At 44.4% G+C, this 24017-nt stretch overlaps 1 protein-coding gene across 7 annotated transcripts in view; it reads right to left on the bottom strand.

Annotated features, from left to right (window-relative positions):
- The window catches only part of PCM1 (pericentriolar material 1), a 173136-nt gene that overhangs the window by 134781 nt on the left and 14338 nt on the right, over window positions 1–24017 (bottom strand). For all 7 annotated transcript variants that reach the window (XM_089669565.1, XM_089669561.1, XM_089669566.1 and 4 more), the window contains exon 4: window positions 9102–9374. In XM_089669565.1, the coding sequence (XP_089525691.1) occupies window positions 9102–9374 (273 nt within the window). The remainder of the gene's footprint in view (window positions 1–9101; window positions 9375–24017) is intronic.

Genomic DNA, 24017 nt, shown 5'->3' with positions numbered 1-24017 from the left:
GTGGAGCCCCCCTGGATGCCCAAACTACATGGGGAGCAGTGGCAAGATAGTTTGGGACTTGGTGTCATCCTTTTTCCATATGGGGTACCATTTATACGTGGACAATTTTTATTCAAACGTGCCACTATTTAGACATTTGTACAATCTTGGAATTAACACATGTGGCACCATGCGACCTAATCGCCGGGGCTTCCCCCAGCAGCTTGTAACTACCCGTCTTAGAAAGGGGGAAAAAGCCTGCTTGAGAAATGAGGAATTGCTTGCAGTGAAGTGGAAGGACAAACGGGATGTTTTCGTCCTGTCTTCCATTCACAACCATCCATTGCCACGGCAGCTGGTGTTGAGAAGCCCCTCTGTGTCCACGACTATAACCTTACATGTGAGGGAATTCAATGACCAGATGAGGAAGCCGTACTTAGTTTCCTGAAAAGCCAGACGCTGGTACAAAAAAGTGTGTGTTTACTTGTTTCAATTGGCTTTATACAATGCTTTTGTGCTTTACAGAGCAACTAAACGAAGTGGATCCTTCCTAAACTTCCAGGAAGAGATCATGGCCCTTTTGTATCCAGAAAGTGCTGTGGCCCAAACCCCCAACACAGATGCAGTTAGCCGGCTGCATGAGAAGCATTTTCCCGATGCCATTCCTGGTACCCCAAACGGACACACCAAAAAAGATATTTGTCTGTAGCAGAGATGGAATTAGGTGTGACATCTGCTTTTTTTGTCCCTCCTGTCCTGGCCAACCTGGTCTCTGCCTCAAGGACTGCTTCTGTCGCTACCACACACTAGTGAAGTATTAGTATCGAGTACAGCACAGCACAGTTCAGGGCACATATTTACACAGGGTCTCGATAGATGTTAGGTAGTCAGGAAACTGGCTATTGCATGTTGAGAGACCCTACATTCTGTTAAAGTTCAAGTTAAAAAAAAAAAAAAAAAAAAAAACCAAAAAGAATAAATAAAAAGTACAATAAAAATTAAAAAATGTTAAAAATCAAAAATAGTTGTAGTTTATTTTGTTGTCGAGTTAATGTTCTACTGTTACGATTTTACTGATTAAATGTTAACCATTGCTGTTTTCTTTGCAGGAATGCCATTCAGCTGCAGCACCAACCTGTTTATTTTGACAGCAACAGGAACTTGCTCTCAGAATATACATAAGTCTGTGTGCAGCACTGTTGTATGAGATTTTTCATCCGCAGTTACAAAAAAAAAAAAAAAAGGAGCATATATCCAGACGCATGGAGGGCCTGGGGTGGCCAGTGGGTGGATGGCCCCTATGCTTCGGTGCATATATATATATTTTTTTTTTTGCCACATATTTCAATAAAAAAAGCTGTTATTGTTAACCATTACTGTTTTCGTTGCAGGAATGCCATTCAGTTGAAGCACCGACTTGTTTATTCTTACAGCAACAGGGTCCTGCAGTTTTAAAGCATGTCATGTTTGGTATCTATTTACTCAGCATACAATCATCTTTTATATTTTATCAAATAATTGGCCAATAGATTGTGTTTTTGGGCAATAAAAGTAAAAAAGTGTATATTTTTTTCAAAAAACGTGTGTTTGAAAAATCGCTGCGCTAGTACTATGTGACATAAAAAATTGCAGCACCCACCATTTTAATTACTAGGGTGTCTGCTTTAAAAATATATATAAATGTTTGGGGGTTCAAAAGTAATTTCCGAGCAAAAAATACTGATTTTTTTCATGTGACTAAAACGTGTCAGAAAAGGATTTGTTTTCAGATGGTTAAAAGAGTGAGTGATGTGTGGCATAAACTTCTAATGCTGGGCATAAAATGACCCCCACCCCCCAAAATTACCCCTTTTTGGAAAGTAGATGCCCCAAACTATTTGCTGAGAGGCATGTAGAGTCAATAGAAGAATTTATTTTACGACAAGTTTTTGAAAAATGACAAATAAAAAAAAAATAAAAATATTATATATATATATTTTTTTTTTTTCACACAGAAAACTGTCACTTAATGATTTATTGCTCACACATGCCATGGATATAAGTGGAATTACTCCCCAAAATACATTCTGCTCCAGAGTATGGAGATTCCACATCTGAGAGACATTTTGGCAGTCTAGCCAAGTACAGGACCGCACCTGTAGGCTTTTAAAGGGCTTTATTTACTCATTACATTTCCTGACTACCTATCACAGTTTCAGAGGCCCTGAAATGCCAAAATAGCACCAACCCCCCCCCCCCCACCCCCAAATGACCCCTTTTTGGAAAGTAGACACCCCAAGGAATTTGATAAGAAGCATGGTGAGTATTTTTCAGATATTGTTTGTTGCTACAAGTTATTGGAAAATGAAGAAAGAAAACAAAAACATAATGTTTTCTTTTCTTGTTTTAGATTTCAAAACCTTGTGAGAAAAAATTAGATCTGCAAAATACTCACCATGCCTCTTTTTAAATTCCTTGGCGTGTCTACTTTCCAAAAAGGGGTTATTTTGGGGGGCTGGTGCTATCCTGGCATTTCAGGGCCTCCGAAACTGTGATAGGTAGTGAGGAAGTGAAATTAGGTATTTACACACCTTACACGCATTTACACAGGCTTTCAAACTGGTCATTGGATTTCAGGCTCCTGTATGTGGTTAGGCTCCCAAAAAGTCTCACACATGTGGTATCCCCATACTTGGTAGAAGTTGCAGAATGTATTTTGGGGTATAATTCCACATGTATCCATGGCTTATGTGAGCAATATATCATTTAATTGACAACTTTGTGGGAAAAAAAAAAAAACAAAAAAAAAAAAAAAAAACACGTTTTCGTCATTTTCCAAAAACTTGTGGAAAAAAAATAAATCTTCAATGGACTCAATATGCTTCTCAGCAAATAGCTTAGGGTGTCTACTTTCCAAAAAGGGGTAATTTGAGGGTGTTTGTACTGTCCTGGTATTTTAGCACCTCAAAAAATGTGATAGGCAGCCAAAGTAAATGCTATGTAAATTCCGTTATCTCTACCATAGTTTGTAGATGCTATAAAGTTTCACACAAACCAATTAATATGCAGTTATTGGGATTTTAATTTTTTACCAAACACGTATTAAAATACATCTTGGCCTAAATTTATGATGAAATTTGAGTTTTTTTAAATTTTGTTTATGACAGAAATGAGAAAATGTTTTTTTTTCCAAATTTTCAACCTTTTTGTGTTTATAGCGCCAAAAAAAAAAAAAGAAAAAAAAAAAAAAAAAACCTAGGAGGTGATCAAATACCACCAAAAAAAAGCTCAATTTCTGTGAAAAAAGGACAAATTAATTTATATACCGTATTGAATGACCTTGCAATTGTCAGTTAAACTAGTGCAGCGCTGTACAGCAAAAATGGTGTAAATTGCAGTATCTATACCATAGTTTGTAGATGCTATAAACTTTCACACAAAGCAATCAATATACACTGGGATTTTGTTTTTTACCAAAGAAATGTAGCAGAATACATTTTGGCCTAATTTATGACTAACTTCGAGTTTACTTATATTTTTTTTTATAGCTGAAAGTAAAAAAAAATATTCTTTTCAAAATCTTTGGTCTTTTTTTGTTTATAGTGCAAAAAATAAAAAAGCGCATAGGTGATCAAATACCACTGAAAGAAAGCTCTATTTGTGTGCAAAAAGGACATAAATTTCATTTGGGTATAGCATTGCATGACCGTGCAATTACCAGTTAAAATATTGCAGCGCCGAATAGCAAAAAAAGGCCTGGTCAGGAAGGGGGGTAAATCCTCAGGGAGGGCAAGTGGTTAAAGAAAGCTGGCCATACATTAGGAAAGGCCAGGTCATAAAAAGTTGAACAGCGTTTGAATGCAAATCAGATGCAGCTGCTGCTCAGGTATTCTCACAGTCACCAACGCAGTTCTAAAATATGACTATACACAAATATAATATGAACCAAAGTGAAGAAAAATATGAACAGTATACATCATAAAATTTCACAAATCAAGTCCTTAGTAAAGGTCCATGCAAATCACACCACCCTCTGGATGTGATAGAAGATTACACACTTCACCACTTGCTGAAATAAATTGACCGCCTTAATTAAGAGTGGTCAAAGAGCACTCTATGGTAGTTAAACATACAATCTGTGTGGACCTCCAAAGAAATGATTCTGCACTATTGTCTCCTATAAAGATCCATGAACCAAGGAACCGTTATGCAAAACAAAAAATCTCACATAGAGTAATATGTAGAATATGTACAACAACTTGAGAAAAAGTGCTCACTCCCATGTGAACAAACTGTTGTGATCCTATACATGTACACGCCATCAAGGCAACATTGCAACAAGTTTATAAAAACTCAGCCCACTCTGTAAGGAGGATCTGTGCCCAAAGAATCTTCTGCAATTAAGAACAGCATCCAAGATGAGCAGCAAAGCCCCTTACCAAAATATATATGACCATCCACACAACTGGTCAAAGCAGGCTTAAAATCAGTGTAACAATTCTGCCCTTGGAATGGATGATTGCAGCTCCACTCAGGCAGGTCACATACAGCAGACAAGAAAAGAATGGAAAGAGACAGACCTCATGGTGCAGTGTGGTAAAATGCCACTTTATTAAAAGATTAAGTCAAATGAACTCACAAAAAGCAAGGAGTATATAGTACCGCCAATTAAAATCCAGACATCCAAAAGAGAAACCATATAGATCAGCCAGCTGGCAAGATCACAGCAGCACATCCTGGATCCATCATACGCCTTTTATCACAAAAATGACATCAGCGGCTCGGAGAACAGACATCAAGTTCCATTAGTTTCAGTTCTGCTGCTCTTTTTCCCCCTGCTTTCCTGCACAATGCTCTGCTCTCAGTGGTAACAAAACACCTCCTGAAACGTCCCTAAACAATGCTATGTAACAAAAAGCACCCAGTATAACAGGACTACCACCAGGGCACTCATCAACCCATGCTCCAAGGCCCCCCAGGTGGGTTCAGACTTCACCCATCTTGGCGGACAAATGCCACAAGATCTTCAGGAACTCAATTTCCCAGGTGAGGATCACTTCTCTGGACCTGTATAGCACACTGCAGGTTCGAATGCAAATTAATCATGGCACAGGGTTTCGTAACAGAGTCCAGTGTCAAATGGCAACATTACAGGGAGTGTCCAGCACAGGCTCTAAGCAAAAGAAAGTCACCAATACACTGTGAATCTCCCAGGAGGGTCCAAAACTTTATTCAGCGATCACACTTTTACAGCAGAAGCAACATTTCGAAGCCTCGCAAGGCCCCTTCATCAGGCATGTGATGAAGGGGTCCTGCAAGGCTCCAAACCATTGGCTCCTGCTATAACAATGTGATCGCTGAATAAAGCTTTGGACCCAAGTTGGAGATCCATGGTGTGCTGGTTGGTGACGTTTTTTTTACTACTTTGACGGTCTTCAGTTCCAGCTGATGGCCACTACAGCACCTGCCTGTCAGTACAGGTTCTAGGTACCATCCCTCTTAGCAGAGCACCGTAGACAGATATGGACAAGCCTCGTATTCCCAGATGGAAATCTTGAGAACACTAGCTTAAAAAAAATAAAAAAAAAACAAAAAAAAAACCACAAAACTATTTTGCGCAGAAAACACAGATGTAACCATCACCTTGAGACACGAGCAAAAAACTGAATCTATGCATTGTCCGCTTTTAGACGATCCTTATACACTCATTTATTCAGAGAAGCCTATCCCACCTGCACCTAAGAACTGTACTTGAGTCACCTCCATCAGATCATCCCCTACAGATATTACCTTTTATATCACTGCTCCCTCCCTGTAGATTGCAAGTTCCATTAGCAGGGCCCTCCTATTCCTTCTGTATCGAACTGTATTGCATTTGTACTATCCCCTTTATATTGTAAAAGCACTGTGTAAATTGTTGGCACTATATAAATCCTGAATAATAATACATAAGTGGGAGGGAATTTCTGGTCTTTTTTGCCAGTGTCCAATCACCTAAAGGTGGCAGCATAATCCCATCTCAAAGGAAGATACCATACCCTGTGTCCTCTTATGTAAGATAAAGAATTTTTTTTGGTTTATTTTGGGTTTAATGAGGTTTTAAATATAAAAACAGTAGAAAAATGCAGGTTAAAATTGATTTTAAGTAGAATTTAAATACTTACATGCAACACACAAGGACTAAAGAGACAATGCGGGTATATTTGGTAAATATAACTATGTTACAAGTTCAAAGCAGACAAGCCCTGCTCAGCCAACACTTAGAACATACTCATCACTAAATCAAAATGCCAAAGCAGCCTTGCAATGTTCTCTCAAAGTGTACATTATCCTAATGTTTTAGCTTTAAATCAGGACAAATCTGTGTTTAGAACACAGCTGTCAGGATAGACACAAGCATACAGCAACCAAAGTCAGAATTCCTCACCTATGTACTTGTTTCATATCTGTGACTCAGGGTGCACTCACACTGGTACTTTGAACCAGTAACAGACAAGGTTTAGCCCCTTGTGCAGGTATGTTTGTGTAGTGTGAGTGATCCATGCTCAGGATCGGTTAACTGTGCCCCGGATCACTTGGAAGGGGTGGCCCTGGGCACGAATCAATTGTGGTCCTGAATGTTTTGCTATAGTGCGAGTGCAAACTGCGCCAAAGCACAGAGCTCTCCATAAAAGATTGTCTATAGAAACAGGGATAACTGGTCTGGTTAGCAGGGGTGATGACGTAGGTATGCCCAGGACAACCTGCTTTAAGTCTAGTGTGAGTTCAGACAAGCAGAAGAGTAGGGAGGCGAGTCAAGTCAAGTCAGGCATGGTTCACGTAAACCAATTCCAGTGTGAGCGCATCCTCTGACAAAAAAAAAAAAAAAAAAATAGTATTTTCAAGATTAGAGCTGACATTGGCAGCTTACATATCTCTCATTTTCCTCTAAAGCCGAACTCCAGGTTTACTTCATTGATGCAGCTGCTGTCAGCGCTGTCTTTACTGTATATAGCATCAGACTTCCAGTCTGCTGCTAGGACAAAATACAAAACTTCCTCTGACTGGCTGAGGTGGATATTGTGATGTCATCTCTCCGCCTGTGGCCAATGAGAGGAAGCCTTGTATTTTTATAAATACAAGGCTTCCTTTAAATGGTTGAGAAGCACTCAGCCCAACTCGATTTTGTCTCGGCAGCAGAATGGAGGTCCCTGTACAACTACCAAGACACAGCACTGTATACTGTATGTAGCGGATCCTGCATACAGTTTAGTTTATACAGAGCTGACAGAGGCCAAATCAGTTAGTTTGGAAAATAGTTTGTTTGGGCCACCTTTTCCCAAACAAACTAATAAAAGTGAAAGTAAATCTGGAGTTTGGCTTTTAACATCAGTTTAATGAACCAAGCAACAGGTCCTGACTACAATATGTTCGATTGGTATAAAAAAACAATTACAAAATCAGAACAATGAAAAACAAGTAATTTTAGCATAGTTTAAATTACATACATTAATAGTACCGTATTTGCCGGCGTATAAGACGACCCCCCTACTTTTCCTGCTAAAATGTAGTGTTTGGGCTATACTCGCCGTATAAGACTACCCCTCTTCCAATGCACACCAGTGGGAGGAATAGTGCCCCATCATTGGTATCAGTGGAAGGAATAGTGCCCCATCATTGGTATCAGTGGGAGGAATAGTGCCCCATCATTGGTATCAGTGGGAGGAATAGTGCCCCATCATTTATGTCAGTGGCAGGAATAGTGCCCCATCATTGGCATTAGTGGCAGGAATAGTGCCCTATCATTAGTATCAGTGGAGGAATAGTGCTCCATCATTGGTGTCAGTGGGAGGAATAGTGCCCCATCATTGGTATCAGTGGCAGGAATAGTGCCCCATCATTGGTATCAGTGGGGGGAATAGGTGCCCCATCATTGGTATCAGTGGCAGGAATGGTGCCCCATCATTGGTATCAGTGGCAGGAATAGTGCCCCATCATTGGTGTCAGTGGGAGGAATAGTGCCCCATCATTGGTATCAGTGGCAGGAATGGTGCCCCATCATTGGTATCAGTGGCAGGAATAGTGCCCCATCATTGATGTCAGTGGGAGGAATGGTGTCCCATCATTGGTGTCAGTGAGGGGTGGAATAGTGCCCCATCATTGGTGTCAGTGGGGGGTGGAATAGTGCCCCATCGTTGGTGTCAGTGGGGGGGAGGAATAGTGCCCCATCGTTTGTGTCAGTGGGAGGAATAGTGCCCCATCATTGGTATCAGTGACACCAATGATGGGGCACTATTCCTCCCACTGAGACTTGCTGACCCTGTTCTCGTATGGTGCTGCTGCAGCCAGCATATGTGGTTGCAGCAGCACCTCTACACAGCACACTTACCTGCTGCTCCGGCACTCAATTTTCGTGGGGCCGCTCGGCTCCGCCCCCTCGCCGGTGATTGGCCGCCTGTGTGCCTTTCCTGAGCTACAGTTCTGGCGGCCAATCACCGGTGAGGAGGCGGAGCCGAGCAGCCGCACGAACATCCAGTGGCCGAACTGAAGGAGACGCCGCGCTTCCTGGACCGGATCGTCGTGGGACTGGATCCAGGTAAGAGACATCAGCCCCTGCAAACCCCTGTACTTAATGCCGCAGCCCCCCTAACATGTGTACCGGCGTATAAGACGACCCCCGACTTTTGAGAAGATTTTCAAGGGTCAAAAAGTCGTCTTATACGCCGGCAAATACGGTACATCTCCCCTCATAATTCAAGGGAAATGTCTCTCATTAGTTATTGATGTAGTAAACATGGGGCACCACAGTTGACAAGTAGATAAAATGCAGCAGCAATACACATAGGAACTGGTATAGGAACTGTGGCCAGTAAACCTCAAAATTGCAGCTTAGGATGCAAGAAAGGTCCCAGTGTACACACTTTAACACACTGAAAAAATATAAGTATATCACTTTTCCCACATTATAAAACAACCTCACTAGTGCCAGCCAATATTTATAGCCTTATAAAAAAAAAAAATGAAGCCCCCAAGTAGATGACCTTTTCCCAGCATGAATGCCCCTAAAATATCCATACAGCTCTATTTCAATTAATGTCTTGCAAGACTAGAACTATATTACTTCTATCAAAATACCAGCAACTTGAGAGAAAATTACACTATACCTGGTTACTGTCAATGGCAGCCTCTCCCCTCACATCATCCGATAAAGATGGCTCAAAATTGTGTGCCAAATCTTTAGAGTAAGCAGAAGTTAGGAAGTCCTTTGGCAATGACGACATGCTGGCTTCTCTTTTTGGTGGGCTTGGTGTAGTAGTCTTATCTTTATTAGTGTTCAGCTGAAGCGGTAAAAAGTTGAAAGGTTTTCGGTTCTCAGAAACCTGCCGTTTATTATTTGCTGCCGTTGCCCTGCCTTGGGAGTCACTCCCAATGCTCCTCTGCAAAGAGAAATATAAGTGAAATAAACATTTGTGCAGAACACAGATGACTGAAAAAGGTTTAGCGGATTCTGCATAATCGTTACTCCTTTTCATAGCTACAGAATATATCCAAGGATTCTGCAGAACCTCTTTTACAGCATGCAGACAGCTACAAACACAGCTGAAATAGATACATATGAACTGAATGATTAATTATATCTAAACTCAAGGACCAAAAAAAAAAAAAAGGCCATAGGTGGGGTGGCTTGATTGTTTTTTTCAGCCATGCTGATCCTGTGAGAAATCTTCTGGCATATCCTTGCAACCTCCTGTGCATAGTAACCCCAAAAAATGTTTCAGCTATATTCTGTGAAGCAATGCCTGTCTATGTAATGGAGATGAGGAAAGGGAAAGAGGTTTATAAACCAAATCAGGAGAGCAACCTAAAGTTACTTTACAGTATATACATATTAAAAGGAGAAGTACAGCTAACACTCTTTTGGCTGTACTTCTCTTGTGAATCACAGGAATGCAGTTCGTTCTGGGGGGGGGGGGGGGGGGGGGAGACAGATGCAGCATTGGAGCGATGCTGCATCGAACTAGGCAAGTATGATTGGGGGGGGGGGGGGGGCGGGATCCCACACTTCTCTTTCAAGTGGTGTGACCCTAAGACAGGAAAGCTACTTGGCAGGATCACCAAAAAAAGAAAAAAAAAAAGTCTAGAAAAAAAAAAAAAAAAACAGCCACTATTTTGAGAACTTTAAAGTTTATATGTGAAAGGATTTGTTATTCACAAGACGTCTACCTTTTCTCAACCAGAAAACTCCCTCTGCACTATTTCATAATGATGCAGGGCCAGATTCAGTGTGGATTCACATATGTGTGGAGCTAAATGAAGCTCCGTTTTCACAGCTTATTGACAAAATAGTTGTTCCGCGTTTCAGTCAGGTTTACATCGGGAGCAGGAGAGAAAACCAGCCTGAAATTGTGTTCACAAAATCACGCCATGTGCAACTCAGAATTGGTTCCCATAGAAGTTAATGAGCCTGTAATCCACAACTGTACCAGACTGCACTGCTCAGAAATCCATCAGGACACTTTTTCAATCCACACTGACATTGCACCAGGCATATGTGAACAGGCACCATAGAAAGCAATGTTATTTCACGTCATGCGGAATGGATACGGTTCAAACCGCATCCAATCCACCTATATGTGAACCGGCTCTACCGGAACCTCATCGAGACCTTTCCTGAACCTGATGTAAACCTGACCCGAACTACTCAAAAACTGCTGTATCAATTAGTTTTGAAACCAGAGCTTCAATCAGCAGCAGACATGTGAATCAGGGCTGCCAAATGCCATCATGCTGCCCAGTTTTTGAGTGCTCAAATACAAGGTAATGTCCCAACAAGTGGCAGTTAGCTAAGAGAGAATCTTACTTGCAAAATTGTTGGTTCCCCTTCCACCAGTCTTAGGGATAATATCCAATGAATTACAGAAATCTAATTTATACAAAGCAGCTATATTTCAAAATCCATGAAATGATTGCAAAGACCTGCATTAAAATGGTACTTCTTTTTATCTGCCTGGATTCAGATGTAGAAGATCAGACACAAGTAACATTTCAAAACCATTTTTTTTTGTTTTTTTAATTAAATTTGATATCAAAAATACAAATACAACTATTTTCCATACATTAAAAATCATACAATGACCCTAATGAATTTTGCATATACCCATCCCCTCCCTCCCATCTCACCCCCTCCCTACCCCATTTAGTCACCTCCTATTTTAAAACCTCTTACTTCCTGTTCCAATATTCTGTTCCCAACCTCTTTTTGTCTCACTCCACTCTCTTTACCTACCTATCAATAACTAAATAACGACCGCCTTTCTTATCCTAACTAAAACCATCATTTACCCCCTCATCAGTTCTAAACATCTTCTATTATTATTATATAGTATTTATATAGCGCCAAAGGGTTTGCTCAGCGCTGTACAATAGCAGGGGGACAGAACATGAGACAGGACAGAAACAATGCAATACACGAGGGGTTCGAGGGCCCTGCTCTTTCGAGCTTACAATCTAGGAGGGAGGGGAAGTGGAACAAGAGGAAATGGCTTTGGGGAATGAAGTGGTAGGAGGAGTGGAGGAGGTCAGTTGTTAGGTGAGGTTGGGGTAGGCATCCCTGACGAGGTGGGTCTTCAGGGTGCGCCTGAAGGTGATGAGGGTATGTGACAGTCTAATGGACTGGGGTAGGGAATTCCAGAGGATGGGGGAGGTCCTGGAGAAATCCTGCAATTGGGTGTGGGAGGAGGAGACCAGGAAGCTAGAAAGTAGGAAGTCCTGTGAGGAGCGAAGGGCACGGGTAGGGTGGTATTTAGGTATCAGGTCGGTTAGGTAGTTTGGGGCGCCGTTGTGAATGGCTTTGTAGGTCAGGATTAGCAGTTTGAATATGATGCGTTGAGCAATCGGGAGCCAGTGAAGGGATTGGCAGAGGGGGGTGGCAGATGTGCAGTGGTTGGTGAGGTGGAAGAGTCTAGCCGCTGAGTTCAGGATCGACTGGAGTGGGGATAGCATTCGTTTGGGTAGGCCAGTGAGGAGGGAGTTGCAGTAGTCCAGGCGTGAGATGATGAGGGAGTGTACGAGTTGTTTGGTAGTGTCCGGGGTGAGGAATATACATATCTTGGAGATGTTGCGGAGGTGGAATCTGCATGAAAGCAATTGGATGTGGGGTAGGAAGGAGAGGTGGGAGTCCAGGGTGACACACAGGACTTTGGCATGTGGGGTGGGAGTGATGGTGGCGTTGTTAGTAGTGATGGAGAGGATGGGCGGGGGGCACGGGAAGACCAGGAGCTCGGTTTTGGACAGGTTAAGTTTGAGGAAGTGGAGCGACATCCAGTCAGATATGTCATTTAGGAGGTGGGCAATGCGGGCGGAGAGTGAGGGGGTGATGGAGAGGCAAATTTGTGCGTCGTCGGCATAGAGGTGGTAATTGAAGCCATGGGAGTGTATTAGTTTGCCAAGGGAGGAGGTGTAGATGGTGAAGAGGAGGGGTCCGAGGACAGAGCCTTGGGGAACTCCGACAGAGAGGGGGAGGGAGGGGGAGGTGGCAGTGTTATAGGTGACGCTGAAGGAGCGTTGGGAAATGTAGGAGGAGAACCATGAGAGAGCAGCGTCCCTGATGCCAAGGGAGTGCAGCTTAGAAAGGAAGAGAGGGTGGTCGACAGTGTCGAATGCCGCGGAGAGGTCAAGGAGCAGGACAGAATAGTGGCCATTAGCTTTGGCGGTTAGCAGGTCGTTAGTGATTTTAAATAGGGCAGTTTCGGTGGAGTGCAGGGGACGGAAGCCGGACTGTAGGGGGTCAAGGAGGTTGTTATCAGTGAGGTGGGTGCTTAGGCGATTGTAGGCCAGGCGCTTAAGGAGCTTGGAAGTGAATGGCAGCAGGGAGATGGGTCTAAGGTTAAGATCAGTGGGGTCAAGGGAGGGTTTTTTGAGTATGGGGGTGATGTGCGCGTGCTTTAGAGGGGAGGGGAAAGTGCCAGTGGAGAGGGAGAGATTGAAGATGTGGGTGAGGGAGCGAATGATGGAGGGGGGGGTGACTGGAGGAGTTGAGAGGGGATAGGGTCCAGGGGGCAGGTGGTGAGGCGGGCATCAGTGAAGACCTTAGAAACCTCCTCAGGGGTAGCTGGGTTGAAGGAGCAGAGTGTTGGGGAGGTGATAGTGTGTAGAGCGTTAGGGATAGTGGCGGGTAGAGCGGCTATGAGGTCGGGGGAGGGGAGGGTTGAGGGGTTGAAGGAGGGCGAGAGGCTGGGTGGAGGTAGATTGTGAGTTGACAATGTCCTTACGGATTGCGTCAATCTTGTTGAGGAAATGACTGGCAATCTCGTGGGCGGTGAGTGAGGTGCTGAGTGGGGAGGGGGGGAGAAAGCAGGGATTTGAAAGTGGAGAAGAGCTGGTGGGGACAGGTGGAGAGGAGCCAGGAGGCCGATAGATTACCGCAATCCTCAGGGGGGTGGGGGAGAAGAGCCAGATGCAGTGGGCCTCGAAGGAGGAGAAGGATAGGGAGAGAGGGAGAGGGGGAGAGGGGGTTAGGGAGGACCTGGAAGGTGCTCAGCAGTGGCAGGAGCATGCCGACCCCACCACCTCTGCGGCCACTCGGTCTCGGTGAATGGGTCCAGACGAGGCCTCCATAGGAGAGGGCAGCAGGAGAGGTGGAGTCAGTGGCTTGGATCCAGGTTTCGGTGACCACTAGGAGGTTGAGGGAGTGGGAGACAAAGAGGTCATGGATGGCGGTGAGCTTGTTGCAAACCGAACGGGCGTTCAGGAGTGCAACCGAGAGGGGAGGGGTGGATGTGGGGAGGAGGGGGACAGATATGAGATTGAGGGGGTTGCGGTGGTTGGCGTGAGTAGGGGGGTGCCGAGAGGGGGAGTGGGGAGATGGGGGGGGCCAGGGTTCGGGGAGATGTTACCGGCAGTAAGGAGAAGGAGGGTGAGGAAGGTGGCATGGGAATGGGAGGTGCAGGAGCGTGTGGGTCTGTTGGTGGTGGCATGTGGGTCGGCGGGGGAGTGGAGTATCAGGAGGAGGTGATGAGAGCCGTAGAGGGGGGAAGGAAGAAGTGAGGGTGCGATGTAGAGCTGTTTTGGGGGAGTAGGGGGGTAGAGGGAGGCAAGTTTGGGGATGGAGGAGAGGAGAGAGGAGTGCAGGTGGCATGCTAGGGTGTGCAGAATGCTGATCGGGTCGGAGAGGAGGGAGGTTTCAGTCAGGATCTGAGCTGGGGCCACAGCTGGCAGGTTGCAGTCTGTGGGTGCTGTAGGCCGGCGTCCGCGGGCACAGTGGTTTGGCGGCTGGACGAGGTGATTGGAGGCCCGGCGACGGGAGGCGGTGAGGGCCCGGCGGCGGGTGGCGCTGAGGGCCCCGGCGGCGGGGGGGCGCTGAGGGCCCGGTGGCAGGGCGCGCTGAGGGTCCGGCGTCAGGAGGTGGTGTAGGATGGCGTCAGGAGGTGGTGCAGGCCGATGTCCGGAATGGGCTAGGCGTTGGTGGGCGCCTCCGTCGGATGGAGCGGAGCTCAGGGCTGTGCACGGCAGGGGCACGGTTGAGTGGAGCACGGTGGGGAGATGTGGCAGCGGTGGCTTTCCCAGTCGGGGCCGGTGGCGGCTTACCCTCTTTGTGCCAGCGGGGGTGGTTGCTGCATCCTTCAATCTGCGGGGCGTCACGGCAACAAACCTCAGCCCTTCGTGGTTCGCGCTCCTCCGTGGTCTGCTGCGGCTGGAGGGAGAGGCCGCGGCTTCAGGGGTCGTGGTAGGCAAGGAGTCGCCGGAGTTTCGCCAGAGGGACAGCGCACCGGAGGGCGGGGTGGTGTGCTGGTGGGATGGTGGGCTTGCGATTCCCGGAGGGATAGTGGTGGTCCCAGGTGGGATGGTGGGCTTGCGGTCCCCGGTGGGATAGTAGCCTGGGGTCCCTAGTAGCTTGCAATCCCTGCTGGCTAGTGGTGTGATGGTGGCTGGGCCCCCTGGTGGGTAGTGGGTGCCCCTGATGGAGTACCTGGTGTCCTGGGATGTTGAGGTGGAAGCGGACCCCTCCCGGGTGTCAGTAGGACCGGTGGGGATGGTGGCAGCTTCCCCGAGGAGCGGAGGCTTCCCGCCGCGACCGCGATTCCGGCCACGGCTGGCAGGAAACACAGCGGCTTCTGCTGCCGTGGTAGGCCTCAATCCGCTTTGGCCTGTCAGAGGGACGGATTGTCCCAGGCCCCTTCAGGGTGTTGGTGGGGACCCCGGCAGCAGGCTCAGGGGCCTGGATGGCAGCGGATGGAGTGCAGGAGCTGGCGGTCATGCGGCTGCTCCGGGCGCCATCTTCTAGAGGTTTTAAAGACCATCCATCTATCCTATATATTCTTACATTTTTCAATTTTATCCTCCCCAATATGATATAGTTCCTCCATTCTGTATATAAACTCTACTCTGGATATCCAGTTCGAGATTTTCGGGGCTTCCCATACCTGCCAGAACCTAGGGATCAATCCTTTTGCCGTATTTATTAAGTGAAATATCATCTAGTTTTTATATTGATTCACTGTGAGATCCAGGTTATTAAACAAACAAACCCATGGATCCTTCAATACGCTAATCCCCGTTATTTTCTGTATTAGTTGTAATATTCCCTGCCAAAATTGCTGTATTTTAGGACATTCCCACCAAATGTGTACCATTGTTCCTTTTTCCCCACACCCCCTCCAACATAATGGTGAACTCTCTATTCGTTGATTATGTGCCACACTAGGTGTACTATACCACTTTGCTAAACAATTATAATTCATTTCTGTTGTGTTCATATCCACTGTACCATGTACTAGATTAAATATTTTCTTTTTTTCTTGATCATTTAGGTTTATTCCTAATTCCTTCTCTCACTTTTCTAAAAACGGTGGGGAGGATAGTTCCATATATAGCAGTAAGAATCTTGTGAATGCGGGAAGTAACATGCCTTCGTATTGTATCTGTACTAAAAAATAGTTTAAATGGATACATGTCCTCCGTCGTCCTTAGTGGTTGTGGGAGTGCTGCTACCCAATGTCTTAGTTGAGTATAACGCCACTCATCTAACATGGAAAATATTTCCTTATTTTTTAAATCCATAAAAGTGCACAATTTCGCCTCTTCAGTGATATCATTCAAACATGCATTTCTATCTTTCATCCATTTTCCTGCAATATCCTCTTTCCCGGAGGGAAAAATTTAGTTCCCCCCAACAGTATGAACAGTGAATTATATTCTCACCCCCTTTGTGTATGAATTCTATCCCATATCCAAAAAACATTTTGTGTTAGAGTGCTTGTAGTTTTGGGACAATTTTCTAAACTATTGCGGAAGCCAAATCTTTTCTAACTGTGACTCATTAAGTGTGCTTTCTATCATTACCCAACTTTTCCCCCATGAATTACATACAGTACGAAATCTGCTATTCGTGAAAGTAATACTGCCCAGTATCTCCTAAAATCCGGCACGTTCAGACCATTAGCTTTATCCCTGCATAATACCTCATAACTAACTCTTGGTCTTTTATTTGCCCATACGTACTTGAGTATCATCTTTTTTATTATCTTAAAGAAAGACCCCAGTAAATATATTGGTAGCATATGCATTTTATACAGGATCTTTGGGACATGTTTTTAATAGATTTATACGGCCAATCCAGGAGGTTGGTCTGGTAGGTATTTTCCTCAAATCTTCATTCAGCTCATTTATTAATGGAATATAGTTTGTCTGCTATATATTTTTTAACGTGGGAGTTAACTTTGCACCTAAATAACTCAACTCCTTATCCCTCCATGCAAAAGGGAAAAGCTTTCTGTAATATCTGTTTGTCTATCTTTGAAATATTGATATTTAGTACTTCTGACTGTGAGAGGTTAATTTTCAAATTTGATAGTTCTCCATAAGTTTTTTACATTTTTATTAAGTTGGGTAGAGTTACTCTGGGATTGACTATATAAAATAGCATATCATCTGCATATGCCGCTACCAGGGGCGGACTGACCATTCGAGAACTCTGGCACTGCCCGAGGGCCCGAGGTCAGTAGCGGGCCCCATGAGATGCCCCTGGTACCTTTCATAGGCTTTTTTGGGTGTGGTTTGAGTGTGGGCAAGGACACAGGGGCCCCATGATCCCCTATTGCCCGGAGGCCCCATGAGTTGTCAGTCTGCCCCTGGCCGCTACCTTATGCTCCACCTCCTCTACCACAATTCCTTTTACATCTAGACTCCTTCGCACAGAAGCAGTTCCAATGATATAACAAAAAGTATGGGAGAGTGGACATCTCTGTCTGGTTCCATTATGCATTTAAAATAACTGTGACAGAGAGCCATTAACCTTGACTGCTGCCCTTGGAGAACTGTATAATGTTTTAATCCATTGCATAATTTTTGGTCCTATTCCCAGAACTTCCAATGTGTCAAACATATATCCCCAATCTACCCCATCAAAGGCTCTCTCAGCATCAATTGATAGGACTATTACCGGATGATTTTCTTCTATGCTTTTTTGCAAAAGCAATAATGATCTCAAACCATTATCCTTTCCCTCCCTCCCCGGGATAAAACCCACCTGATCTAAATGGATCCATTCTGGCATGATCTCTTTCATCCTATTTGCTAAAACCTTCGCATATAATTTTCTATGTTTAATAGCAATATTGGTCTATAACTAGCACACTGGGACGGGTCTTTCCCTTCTTTCGGTAGGATTGTAATATATGCCTGCAATGACTCCGCTCTAATATCCATTTCCTCTCCTAAAGCATTCATGTACTTGCACATCTTAGGCACCTGTTCTTTAAATTTCCTGTAATATCTTAACGTATATCCGTCTGGTCAAGGGCTCCTGCCTGCAGCTGTACTCTTCAATACTGTATAGATTTCTTCCTGTGATATAGGTTTATCTAATACTGCTAATCTCTCTTCCTCTAGTCTAGATAATCCAGCCTCTCAAGTATGGCTGTCTTTTTTCCTTCTTTCTTTCTCTGATTTTAAACGGGTTTTTAGAGTTTATCTCATATAAATCACTACAGTATTTTTTAAACGTTTTAGCTAAAGCAGTGGTTGAATGTACCATGTCTTCATTCTTATCTTTTATTTTCTCTATATAGTTCAATTTTTTTTCCCCTCAGGCTTCTCATTAAATATTTTCCTGGTCTATTACCCCACTGACATCTCTCTTTTGCAACTAGATTAAAGGCTCTTCTCGTTTCCTGTTCCATCAACTCCTTTAATTCTTCTCTTTTTTGAGTTATCTTCTGTTGTATTTCTTTCTCCTTATGTAGTTGTTCTAAGTCATAGTTCCCTAACAAAAACTTTTTTTCTCTTCCGTTCTCTTTTTTCAGCTCCCACTGAGATGAGGATTCCCCTTATATAAGTCTTGTGTGCTTCCCAGATAGTAGCAATGGAAACCTCTTCTGTCTCATCGAGTATAAAATATTTCTCTATTTCACTCTTTATTCTTCTCTTCATCTCGATGTCCTGTATAAGCGTCTTGTTTAACCTCCACGTACTACCTCCACTCCTTTCCCCTTCTCACCTTAGTCTTGTTATGACTGGTGCATGGTCTGATAAGGTCATTACCACTATTTTAGACTTTACCAAAGATTTTACCAGCCTATGTTCAATCATTATATAATCCAACCTTGAATACATCCCGTGCACCAGAGAGAATAAGGTATAATCTGTCTCTTGGATGAATGATTCTCTATGAGTCCATCAGCTGACACTGGTGTAACATTTTCTTGACCAACTTCAGATTTTTACCTCCGTCTCTCCATGCTCATGATGAAGTACCCATCAAAGGGTCCATACAAAAATTTAAATCCCCTGCTACAAATCAGATAACCCTTCTTAAAATTTAGAAGTTTTCTTAGCAGGCTCTCTAGATATGTCATTGAGTTCTTATTAGGGCAATACATAATTGCTAATGTGCATTGTATTCCCTATAATTTTCCTTTCAAAAATAGAAAAATGACTTTCTGGATCAACTAGTCTATCTCCCAAAGTAAATATTACATTTTTAGCCATCCCTATTGCGACCCCTTTAGCATGTTTAATCAGTAAATCTGCATAATACCATGTTGGGTAATATTTAGAATATAATTTGCATTCTGTGATAAATATGTATCTTGCAGGAACACTGTCTATGCAATGTTGATGTATTTCCCTAAGAATCTTATGCCTTTTAGTCGGGGTATTTACCCCTTTCATGTTATATGTCATAAAATTACTCAAGGTCGTTCTTATGACCGACTATCTCCTCCATCTGAGTACTCGCTTAAAGGAGCCCAATTATATAAAATTTGGAACAGAAAGATCTTCGGAGTGACCTTTATCTCCCACCTCCCATCCCCCAAACCCCCCCCCCTTGTCCATCCCTATTTTTTGTCCCTTTTGGCACATTTCAAAGCCCTGGAGTTTGAAGTGGTATTTTCCCACACTCAACTCCTCTTTGTGGTTCTTCTCAAAACACGTTTTCTTAACTAGAACGCTATTCCCAATACCTCCGACTCCCATATATACTTTAAGGGGAAGGGTGGGGGGGGGGGGGGGGGGGGGAGGACAGCATAGCTGGTGAGAAAAAAAAAATTCCATACATTATTTATAAATATATATATATATATATATATATACACATACATACATACATATACACACACACACACACACACACACACACACACATATATATATATACACATACACACACATACATATATATATATATATATATATATATACACACACACACACACACACACACCTCACCTCTCTTGCCCACCCATATCCCCCCAACCCACCACCTGCTGAATAATAGGATATGAATGGGAGACTATTTGGGTACTAAAACCCACTCATCTCTTTCTAAGTCTACACTCTCCTTAACCCTTCCAACTATCATGGAATATCAATTTTCTGAATATTAAGTCTTTCACAAAAAGCATTTAAGTCCTTTGAGAATCTCAGTCTCGCTGATCTCCCGTCCTTACACCCAAACATGCTGGGATGCCCCAACTATATCGAACATTCTTTTTACCCATTAATTCTAGTAGTGGTTTCAGAGATCTGCTCCTGGCCAAGGTCTCTGGCGCTGAACCCTGCTCCCTTCCACTCTGCAAATGACCAACTTTACAACAGTATCCATCCACTGTCCTGCCCTGACTTGGCCACTACTGTCTACAACAACTCGCTTTCAGCCGCTCTAGAGTCGCTCACACCCCCAACACCACAAAGCATTAGGTCCCGACCGCTACAACCCTGGCAGACTGACCACACCAGAAATCTCAAACGACATAGTCGTGCGCTGGAGCGACTATGGTTTAAAACCAAATCCCAACAAGTGTTCACCCGCTATAAATGTGCCTTCTTAACATACACTTCCTCCCTTCAAGCTGCCAAACAAGCCTACTTTGTTACCCTCATTAATACATTCTCCTCCAGTCCTCGTCAGCTGTTCTCTACTTTTAACTCTCTACTCTCTCCGCCTCCACCCAGTATCTCACTCACCGCCCACGAGATTACTAACCACTTCAAAAACAAGATTGACGCAATTCGTAGGGACATCGCCACTGCTCAGACATCCACCCCACTTAACATTCCTCACACTAAAACCCCCTCAAAACTTCGCTCTTTTGACCTCGCTACTACCAAAGAGGTCGCTAAGGTTTTCTCAGAAGCCAGTCTCACCACCTGCCCCCTGGACCCTGTCCCCTCAACTCCTACGGTCACCCTCTTCTTCCATCCTATGCTGCCTCACTCACATCTTCAATCTTTCCCTCTCCACTGGTACCTTCCCCTCCACTCTAAAGCACATCACTTCCATACTTAAACCCTCCCTGGACCCCACCGACCTGAACAACTTAAGACCCATCTCCCTACTGCCATTTACCTCTAAACTCCTAGAACGCTTAGTCTATAAATCGCCTGAGCTCCCACCTCACCGACAACAACCTTCTCGACCCTTTACACAGTCTGGCTTCGGCCCCCTACACTCCACTGAAACTGCCCTACTCAAACTCGCCAACTTCCTACTAACCGCCAAAACCAATGGCCACTATACAGTACTCCTACTTCTTGACCTCTCTGCGGCTTTTAACATGGTTGACCACCCCCTCCTCAAAAAAAACTACACTCTCTTGGCCTCAGAGACTCCACTCTCTCCCGGTTCTCCTCCTATCTATCGCAGCGCTCCTTCAGTGTTACCTATAATGCTGCCACTTCCTTTTCACTCCCTCTCTCTGTTGGGGTCCCTCAAGGTTCTGTCCTCGGACCCCTTCTCTTCTCCATCTACACCTCCTCCCTTGGCCAATTGATAAACTCGCATGGCTTCAATTACCATCTCTATGCCGACGACACACATCTCTCTACCCCTCACCTCACCCCGTCTCCACTCGTATCACTAAGCTACTCAAACTTTCCAAAACTGAGCTACTAGTATTACCCCCAGCCCATGCCCCCCCCCCCCCCCCCCGACTTCTCCATCAAGATCAACAACACTATCATCAGTCCCACCCCTCATGCCAGGGTACTAAGTGTAATCCTAGACTCCCATCTGTCCTTTCAGCCCCAGGTCCAATCACTGACAAACTCGTGTAGACTTCGCCTCCGCAACATCTCCGATACGACCGTTCCTAACCTTGTAAACCACTAAGCAACTCATTCACTCCCTTGTTATATCACGCCTTGACTACTGTAACTCCCTCCTCACTGGCCTACCTCATCACAGGCTATCCCCACTTCAGTCTATCATGAATGCTGCTGCCAGACTCATCCACCTTACTAACCGTTCTGTATCTGCCACCACTCTCGGTCAACCCTCCACTGGCTTCCAATTGCCCAACAGATAAAATTCAAAACACTGACTTATAAAGCCGTTCATAACACTGCCCCAAATTACATCACTGATCTTGTCTCTAAATACCACCCAAACCGTACTCTCTGCTCCTTTGAACGCATGATGTAGGTTCACAGCAATAGATTCCAAATGCAAATATCACACTTAGAATCAACTCCAGACCTTTTACCTGCTTAATTGATGAAGAAATAACGAAGGAGTAGCCCACACCTGGCTATGAAACAGCTTTTAATTCAATTGTCCAATTATTTTTGGTCCCTTGAAAAAGGGGGCGGCTACTCTTAAGAGCTGTAATTCCTAAACCACTCCTCCAAATTGGATGTACATACCCTCAAATTAAACCTGAGAGTGTGCACTTTCAGCCCATATCCATTATATAAATATAGCTTGAATATGTTTTGGTAAATACCAGAACAAAATAAAATTGTGCCTGTGTCCAAATATATATGGACCCAATTGTATATATGATGGTTTCTTTTGTTCAGAGGGGGTCTTTTGAAGATGTTGAGGGAGCACCCTCCATGGGGATAGAGGTTCCAATCTCCTATTTTTTATGCAGAGCAGAGTGTCTTCCGGCACAGCCCGTTTTCATCACACAGGCAATCTCCGCCTGTCACCGGCTTCTCTACGGTTTTCTCTGAGGATCCAGGGGAAACAGAGCTCCTGTCCAAAGCAGAGAGCCCCGGAGTCCCGTCTCCTCCCCGGCAGGCAGCTGTTCCCGGGATTCACCATTACTGTCACGTGGGCGTTTCTCAGCTTCCGCCTCTCCTCACTGCGGCAGCCGCTCTCGCACAGAGAGACACGAAATTCCTTTCTCCGCTCATGTGGCTCCAGGTAGGGGGACAAACTAGGTGGGGGGGGGAGTGGAAGGGGTTGGCGGCTCTATAGAGCCAGGGTTCCTACAGCATGCAGGCAGCAGTCATGTCGGGAGCTCTTCACTTTCAATGTCCTGCCGGCAACATATTCCAGCTCCTCCCCATGTCAAAACCAGTTTTTAAGATAAAATTATGATTATAAAGAAACCGGTAACCATTTTTGGTGTACAAACTGACCTTTTGTTTAATGAATTTAATGAAGTTAATCATCAACATGTCCAGGTGTATCATGCAGCGAATATAAATATAGATTCATTCACCTAGATACCCATCAACTGTACAATATACTGTCTGTATATATACACACACACACACACACACACACACACGCCATGCTACTCCTATATTTGCACTGTGCATCATATATTTCACACTGCTTCACTGCATTCTCTGTGCTTTACTTTACATATGGTGCAGTGCTTTACTGCAGTTATGGTGCCATATACAGTTGCAAGAAAAAGTATGTGAACCCCTTGGGATTACGTGGAGTTTTGCATGAATTGGGCATAAAATGTGCTCTGAACGTCATCTAAGTCACAGCAATAGAAGAACACAGTCTGCTGAACATAATACTACACAAACATTAGATGTTGCCATGGTTTAATTGCACATAACAAATAAACATTCACAGTGCAGGGAGGAAAAAGTATGTGAACCTTTGGACTTAATAACTAGTTGACCCTCCTTTGGCAGCAATAACCTCAACCAAACGTTTCCTGTAGTTGCAGATCAGACCTGCACAACGATCTGGAGTCATTTTGGACCACTCCTCTTCACAAAACTGTTTCAGTGTAGCAATATTCTTGGGATGTCTGGTGTGAATCGCTCTCTTAAGGTCATGCCACAGCATTTCAATCGGGTTGAGGTCAGGACTCTGACTGGGCCACTCCAGAAGGCGTATTCTGTGCTGGTGCAGCCATTGTTTTGTTGAATTACTTGTATGCTTTGGGTCATTGTCCTGTTGCATCACCCATCCTCTGCGGAGCTTCAGTTGGCGGACAGATGGTCGTACGTTTTCCTGCAAAATGTCTTGATAAACTCTGGAATTCATTTTCCCATCAATGACAACAATCTGTCCAGGCCCTGAGGCAGCAAAGCACCCCCAAACCATGATGCTCCCTCCGCCATGTTTTACAGTGGGGATGAGGTTTTGATGTTGGTGTGCTGTGCCTTTTTTTCTCCACACATAGTGTTGTGTGTTCTTCCCAAACAACTCAATCTTGGTTTCATCTGTCCACAGTATATTTTGCCAGTAGTGCTGTGGAACATCCAGGTGCTCTTTTGCAAACTTCAAACGTGCTGCAATATTCTTTTTGGACAGCAATGGCTTCCTCCGTGGTGTCCTCCCATGTACTCCATTCTTGTTTAATGTTTTCCTTATTGTAGATGTG

Source organism: Staurois parvus, unplaced genomic scaffold, assembly GCF_062004578.1.
Source record: "Staurois parvus isolate SC_StPar_1 unplaced genomic scaffold, SC_StPar_1.0 ptg000080l, whole genome shotgun sequence".
NCBI classification, from domain to species: domain Eukaryota; kingdom Metazoa; phylum Chordata; class Amphibia; order Anura; family Ranidae; genus Staurois; species Staurois parvus.
The sequence above is the reverse complement of the archived record's forward strand: the minus strand, read 5'-3'. Positions and strand labels throughout refer to the sequence as shown.